This window comes from Camelina sativa, chromosome 15, assembly GCF_000633955.1.
Source record: "Camelina sativa cultivar DH55 chromosome 15, Cs, whole genome shotgun sequence".
Taxonomy (NCBI): domain Eukaryota; kingdom Viridiplantae; phylum Streptophyta; class Magnoliopsida; order Brassicales; family Brassicaceae; genus Camelina; species Camelina sativa.
This window is the reverse complement of record NC_025699.1, coordinates 17,809,971-17,818,227: the sequence shown is the minus strand read 5'-3', so window position 1 is coordinate 17,818,227 and position 8,257 is coordinate 17,809,971. Positions and strand designations below refer to the sequence as shown.

The 8,257-nt window shown below is 32.7% G+C and overlaps 1 protein-coding gene across 1 annotated transcript; it reads right to left on the bottom strand.

Moving 5' to 3' along the window:
* LOC104747079 (cytochrome b561 and DOMON domain-containing protein At3g25290-like) lies at window positions 5,350–7,040 on the bottom strand. The gene is made up of 3 exons (XM_010468647.1): window positions 6,306–7,040; window positions 5,962–6,216; window positions 5,350–5,774 (listed from the first exon to the last, which is right to left on the bottom strand). The coding sequence occupies exons 1-3, from the start codon at window positions 6,957–6,959 to the stop codon at window positions 5,511–5,513; spliced, it is 1,173 nt and encodes a 390-aa protein (XP_010466949.1). The 5' UTR covers window positions 6,960–7,040; the 3' UTR covers window positions 5,350–5,510.

Here is an 8,257-nt window from a genome sequence, read left to right as displayed (position 1 = left end):
CCGCAAACGCTGCGTTTGTGGCTGGTAGCGGTTGCTAGCGATTGGAACCAATCACACAAAACGCTCCCAATCGCTCCTAATCGCTCCTAATCGCTCCCAATCGCTTCAAACCACTGAATTCCAAAAGCTGCTTCCCGCAAGCGTTTGCATTTGCGGGCGATTGCGGTTTGAATTTTTTATTTTTTATTTTTGTAAAAAACTTAAAAGAAATCAATGATAATGAATTTTTTTTGTTATATCTTCTATCTAACCATTTTACTCATTAAAGATGGAAGAAAATGAAGTACGGATACGATTGCAGAGATTATAAAATAAACAATTAGAAGAAAATAATATTCTAATTAACAATAATCCAGAAAACTTGATGTAAATTTAATGGCACATCGCACATAAGTTTAAAAAAATCTAAATAAATATAAAATTTCATCAGAAATTTAAGAAAATAAGATTATTTGTGAAAAGTATTAAAACAAATCACCAGTGACTCTTCTCAACTTTCACTTGACCATTCCTACCTATGTAACTACTGACCCACGATCTAAAAGAAAAGAGAAAAGATCTACGATCTAAAGCATATATTTTGTCATTTATCAAATTACTTGATTAAATTTTTGGTGAAAGGCCAAATGCATAAAAGAATAAGTATTTCAATATGAAATTTATTTGTTTTTGAATAATTATTTTAGTCTTTTTTAATAAATTTTAATTATAAATTAAGTTTAATAAAAATTTTGGTTTTTTAAATATTTATATATTTATATATTATATATCACATTTATTATGTTCCAACCGCTATTGAACCCGCTGGTCAACCAGTCGTAAACTTCAACGCAAACGCACCAATTTTAAACCGCTAAACCAGTCGTTCAAAACGCTTAATAACACTTGAAACCGCAATCACCCGCTTCCGCAATCTCCCGCAACCGCAACCGCAACCGCAGCGTTTGAAGAAAAATGGTCATACTTTTTTTTTGGCCCAATGAATTTAAACATGTTTTGGACGTGATTTTTTTTTTCTAATATCTTATTATATAAAGCTTGGTTTCAAAGTTAGTAACTCACTAGATCATGACACGTGTTAGTTTTAACGATCAGAGATCAAAGTTAAAAACTCACTAGATCGTGATATATGTTAGTTTTAACGATTAAATATTCAAGTTAGTAACTCATGAGATCGTGACACGTGTTAGTTTTAAAGATTAGAGATCAAAGTTAAAAACTCACTAAATCGTGACATGTGTTAGTTTTAACGATTAAATATTCAAGTAAGTAACTCATCAGATCGTGACACGTGTCAATTTTAACAATCAGAAATCACATATCAAAGTTAGTAACTCATCAAATCGTGACAAGTGTCAATTTTAACGGTCAGAAATCACAGTTTTCAAGCTTGGTAAAACGATATAATTTATATGGTTAGTCATACATTATTGTGATATGATTTATTTTTTATTCAAAATATATTTAAAGCCAATAATTTTTGTGATTAAAGAAATTATGCAAAAGTTAAAGTAAAATAAAAATATAATAGTTGGCTTAATTTGTTCATATAGAAATTTTCTAGGTGGTGATAAATAATATATTTGTAACATAAAATATACTTAGGTGTAAAAAATACACTTTTAATGGTAACATACATAAAAGATTAGTATATGGATATAAATCAGTATATTATAGCAAAAACTTTTTTGTAAATAATGTACAATAAATTTTAATATATTTTTATTAAATTTTATTTTATTTACAAAACTTTAAACCCGCACATCGGTGGGTCATTATGTCAAAATTACTCATTAACAAGATCGTGACACGTGTCAATTGTATCATTCAGATGTTGACACATGTCAATTCTAAATTTATTAAAGATTATCAAAATAAAAATATAAAAATTCAAAACCTACCATAAAAAGGTTTTATATAAAAGTAATATATAGATAAAATAAAACCTAATTTTATTTAAAATCTTAAAATTCAAAATTATAATATTGTTTACTTATTTTAATTTTAAGTTGCTAATTTACAAGAAAAAGATTACTTTTTATATAAGATAAACAATGATTGTAAAAATTATACAATTAATTATTGTATTTTAAAAAATGTAAATGCTCACCTTTACATAAAGAAAAAGATTGTTGAAGTAAAAAAAACTAAAAACAAAAAAAAGGGTCTTATTTTTTTTTCACCAATCAAATAATTTATTCAAAAAGACTGTCATTATAATATATAAGATCTGTGTATGTAAAATTAACGTATGCGTTTTTGTAACTATAAAAATGTTAAAGTGAAAAGACATAATATGTTATTTAATGTGTTCATAAAGACAATTTGTTGGTAGTAGTAAAAACTAAAGAGTATATTTTAACAGTAAAATATATTTGTGTGTATAAATACACTTTTAGTGGTAATATAGACAGTAGATTTGTAAATGGATATACATTAGTGTATTATAGCAAAAAAAAGAAAAAAAATTATTTTCTATAACTAAATATTTATCTCTTTACTTTTATACATTGTTTTTACTTACGAAAAAATTAAATATATATTATTTGTTAAATTTAATTTAGTTTTAATAACTTTGAACTGATCTACAACTATTTTCTTTAACTAAAAGTGTATCTATTTTTTTTCAACCAAACAATAAATTAAAAGGAAACTCCTCGGTTTGTTGCCCAAGTCGGAAGGAAGGAGTTTACAAAAGAAACTTCAGAGATAAGAGAATGCAAAGCACGAGCAAGACAATCCGCCTTCGAATTTGAAGCACGCGGGATCCAAGAGATGAAGAATAGTGGGAAAGACTCCAGCGCGTTAAACTTATCAAGCAAGTTGGAGAAGGATGGTCAATATTCAAGGGACTGCACCATAGTGGGTAACTCAGCACGTATCCGCTACATGGCCCACAATAACGCTTCTAACTCTGGATGCGGGGGGAGAGGCTCTGTATTAGAAACTTGGCCCCCAACAAAAAGGTTTAGTCCTCACCAACGAAACACCACCAACCCAATCCTGAATGCACATTGGTTACTTTCCAAGAACTATCAATCTGACAACAAGGTGAAGAAGCATGGATTTCCGAGGACGAAGATGGAGCTGACATGACCACCGTAAAAGAGAGCGCCTTTTTCGAGGCTAACTTATCACCTAAAACCTGAGAAATTATATTATTCATCTCGATCTCTAAACCTTGACAAACTTTTTTATTTATGGCCTTCCAGATTGCCCATAAAATTCATGGTAATTGAAGAAGTTGATCAGGATCACCCTGTTGAGAGACATCCCTCCAGAAAACAAAATCCAAATTCGAGTACACCGACTCATATGGAAAATCCTCTGATGAGACTGGAGTCGGAGATAAATCTCAAACTTCACACGAGTGAGGGCATTAAAAACAAAAAATGATTAATAGTCTCAACCGCAGAGTTGCAACTTTTACACTAAGGTGTCGACTGGTTCTCCCGCTACCTCCCGCAAACGTTGCGTTTGCGGGTGGTAGTGGTTGCTAGCGATTGGTGCCAATCACACAAACCGCTTCCAATCGCTCCCAGCCGCTCCCAATCGCTCCCAACCACTGAATTTCAAAAGCTGCTTCCCGCAAGCGTTTGCGGTTGCGGACGTTTGCGTTTGAATTTTTTTTTTTTTTTTTTGAAAAAACTTGAAACAAATCAATGATAATGAAATATTTTATATATATATCTTTTACCTAAATATTTTATTCATTAAGGATGGGAGAAAATGAACTACAGATACGATTGAGAATACTAAAAAATAAACAATTGGAAGAAAATAAGATTTCAATTAACAATAACCCGGAAAACTTGATGTAAATTTAATGGCACATCGCACATAAGTTCAAAAAAATCTAAATAAATATAACTTTTCATCAGAAATTTCTAAAAATAAGATTATTTGTGAAAAATATAAAAACAAATCACGAGTGACTGTTTTCAACTCTCGCTTGATCATAACTACTGATGCAAATACTGCCCCACAAAACTTATTGAGTGTGTGAGATTTAAGAAAGAAGATCTACGATCTAAAACATATATTTAATCATTTATCAAATTACTTGATTAAAGTTTTGGTAAAAAGTCAAATGCATAAAGTAATAAGTATTTCANGGTAATAAAACTAGCATGTGTTTTGGTGTGTGAGATTTAACATGGACTAGCCAATAATAGTTTTTTTTTTTTTGGTTATAGTTTTGTTTTGCTTTTTGAGCATACATAAGAATGATGTATAATTCTGGAAGAAATCTAAAGTGAAGGAATTCAAATTTAAGCACGTTTTTGACAATATGCATTACACCAAAGAAGAATTAAAAAAAAAAAATCCACACCAAGAAGGATTTATTATTGGTTTTCTAACACTTATTTTGTCTAAAATAAAATTAGATATGTGGAATAACAATTACAGTAAAACCTTTATAAATTAATAAGGTCGGGACTATGAAATTTTATTAATTTATAGAAGTTTTAATTATTAATTTATCGATAANAGTAAACCAGTCATAAACCTCCCGCAAACACACCAATTTTAAATCGCTAAACCAGTCGTTCAAAACGCTTAATAACGCTTGAAACCGCAATCGTCCGCTTCCGCAATCTCCCGCAACCGCAACCGCAACCGCAACGTTTGAACCAATCAAGTCCTAAATATCACATTGAATACCTCGGTATATCTATTTGCTTTTATAGATAATTTTTACTTACTAAAAATAATTAATTTATATTCTTTGTGAAATTTTATTTTAAAAAGTCTAAACCCGCACATTAGACGGGTCATAATCTAGTTTAAGTATATAAAAGATAGGAAATGAATTTTATAGATATTCAAACCACAATTTTTTAAGTTATTTTTTTTTAACTATTGTTATATTACGTGACAATACCTAATGATAGTTTTTTTTTTTTTTTTGAAATATCCGTATATGATGATGATCTTTACCGAAGAAAGAAACTAAAATCTATTTTTTGAAAAGTTTTCAAATGAATTTCAAAACAAACCATAGAAACAAACAATGTTGAAAAAGTTTTCAAATGAGATTTCAACAAAAGTTTGATATTAAGAACCTAATGACTAATGTGAGGACAATAGATCTTGATGGAAATCACATTGAGAAAGACACCTAGGTATGATTATGTCTTGCCACCATAATTTGTCTAAGACCTTAGTGTGCATAGACGTTTCATCTTATTAATTGGCCACAACGACCACAATCATGTGGACATATTTGATTACCTTTTTTAATCACATGGGAATAAGTCCAAATAATTAGTTGGACACTGAAAAATCATAGATTCAAAGTAGACTAAGAACTTTTTTTTAAAAAAAATAATCCCCTACAATAATTCATAACCAAGAAAAAAACTCAATAAACAAACCAAAAAGCTACGAACACAAGAGAACCATAATACATCTATACATTGATAAAACAAGATTTCATATAAAATTTTAGTAACAACAACGACAAATGAACCTTTTAAAAGTTGACCAGATCTTTATTGGCTCAGGTCCTAAGGCTTCATTGAGTTGTTTGATTTTCTCTTGAGTACAATGACCCAAGTGACGGCTTCCAAGAGCAAAGCAATGCCTCCAAGAATTGCTATCACTGCAATGTAAGCCGTCTTGTACGTGTCTTGTGGGTTCAAGATGTTGAGACCTTTAAAGACATTAATGATCCCAAGGATGAGGATTGCGTAGCCGACTCCATGGTGGTAGATATTCCAATAGAATCTGTACTTGTGATCTTTCTTTGGCCGCAACAACATCGCAAACATCTATACAAAGAAATTATTAATTCAAGGTGTTAAAGAGTATATAATGTATTTAAGATATGGAACTCTCTTTTAGAAACACGTGAAACTTTACACGGTATCCAAAACATAGTCAAAAACTTGAATCTTGAACATGAATTTTAAAGGGCTAAAAACAGAGCAAAAAACAGAGTTTTTTCTTGTAATTTACCTGAATGGTGGCAAGGGCGAAGAGGGCAATGCCAATGTTACGATGGCCGGTGAAGCGAATACCCTCAGACTCGCTGCCGAGCTTGAGTCCGGTACCCCAACCGGCAACACCGATGACATAAGCCGAGAACTGACAAGACACATGGAGGTAAAACCAAGCCGGATCTGCAGATTCAAATATTCTCATATACCTAGCTATTATTGCTCCTATAGGAAACAAAATCCCCCAGCTCACCGCGTTTAGTATCCCATGAATCTGCACAATTCTCACCATACTCAGCTTCGATTACCCGATTAGAAATCATAATTCATCGGTTTAAAGAATCTTGTTATGTAGAAACTTACATTTCTCTTCTTGATCTTGGCATTTACCTCACCGCCCCCAGAGATGGTTGTGCTGCCGCTGTTGCCACCTTTTAAATCAAGAGGGCTCATAGAGGCAAGATTCGGCGGGTCGAAAGCGTGCTTCCCAATCATTCCTCCAGGACCTAATTCAGGACCAACTTGCCAAACCTGATTCACCTTTCCCTTTGCCACCAAATCAGCCGGAACCTTAACCCTAGCAAAGATCCTCAACGTTCCTCCATCCCTCGCCGCCTCCTCAGCTTTCATATCCCATACATCAAACGCAAGCTTCGAAGGAACAAGCGAGCTATAGGAGCTAATGTTTAGCGTCTTCACCACGGCAACACCGTTACCTGGATCCTTGTAAGCGACAAGGGTTTGAGCTCCGACCATACCAGTACCCTTTGGATTTATGGCCCAAGCGATCCATCCGCCAGGCTTTGCCGGGGGAGCGGAGAAGACGACGGCGAGAGTTGTGTTGGCTACATCGTAGGAATAGTGGAGGAAGGCTTTGAGTTGAGGGAGGTCAAGGCAGTGAGGGTAGGTTTTATCGCCGGAAAACGTCTGTGACTTACAGGTTTGTGAGACTGCCGGTGAGATTAGAAGAGCCAAGAAAAGGAGAGAGAGAGAGGTTCTTACGGAAGAAGAAGACATCGTTGGATGGAATGTAGTAACCGTAAAGGTTTTTAATTTGGCGATATTAATAGAACTCTTTTTAAGAGGTAATAAAACTAGCATGTGTTTTGGTGTGTGAGATTTAACATGGACTAGCCAATAATAGTTTTTTTTTTTTTGGTTATAGTTTTGTTTTGCTTTTTGAGCATACATAAGAATGATGTATAATTCTGGAAGAAATCTAAAGTGAAGGAATTCAAATTTAAGCACGTTTTTGACAATATGCATTACACCAAAGAAGAATTAAAAAAAAAAAATCCACACCAAGAAGGATTTATTATTGGTTTTCTAACACTTATTTTGTCTAAAATAAAATTAGATATGTGGAATAACAATTACAGTAAAACCTTTATAAATTAATAAGGTCGGGACTATGAAATTTTATTAATTTATAGAAGTTTTAATTATTAATTTATCGATAAATTAATATTTTATTAATTTATGAAGAAATTTTTTATTTTTCATAATTTTAAATATTTTCTATTACAAAATAAGATATTTTTGTTATCATTCACATTTTAAAAGAATTTTCTTAACATATAATCTTGGCTATTGTAATTGCTAAGTTTAGAGTTTAGGTAAAAATGATAAATGATAAATTGCTACTACTATCCTTCATAGTAATGATGAAGTCGAATAAGATATTGCGGTAATTTTAGAATCAATTACATATAAAGAAGCAATTATCGTATTTAATACTCTCCACCATTTTTTTTTATGCGATTTGATAAGACGACAATAAAAATTATTAGAAATGAGATTCAACAAGAATGCAAATTCACTTGTTGGAGTTGGGAAGCGAGATTCGACTCTCGTTTTCGTCTGGAACGCGAATGCAGAGGGAGTGTCGATCGACAACAGTGAAGCAAGCAACGATCGACATTGTGGGGTAGTGTCGGTCGACACCATTGAGCCAGTGTTGGTCGACACTTGGCTGGTGTCGGTCGACACCTCCCTTCCAGCGAGTTGATGTTCGTTTTTCTGGTTTGTATGCTTGTTTGTTGATTGTTTGGAACATTGGAATCAGTGTTGCTTGCGTGTATAGCCCAGTAAATGGGAGGATTGCCTCACTGAGTGTTTATAAAATACTCATGCATCTCAATTTGTGTTTGTGGTGCAGGTAAAGGCAAAGTGTGATCGTGGAATCAAGGCAATGAAAAGGAAGATGTTCTAGGGACTCGATTGGATGTTGTCTGGCATTGATAGGTTGCTAGAATTGAGTCATTAGAAACATTGCTAGGTTGCTGGTTCCATGTTTTCTGATGAATGGTTATTTG

Coding starts and splice junctions, on each gene's coding strand:
- LOC104747079 (XM_010468647.1), bottom strand. CDS start 6,959: ATGTCTTCTTCTTCCGTAAGAACCTCTCTCTCTCTCCTTTTCTTGGCT. Junction 6,217..6,305: donor CCAAGATCAAGAAGAGAAAT/GTAAGTTTCTAC, acceptor AGAATTGTGCAG/ATTCATGGGATACTAAACGC. Junction 5,775..5,961: donor TCGCCCTTGCCACCATTCAG/GTAAATTACAAG, acceptor TTCTTTGTATAG/ATGTTTGCGATGTTGTTGCG.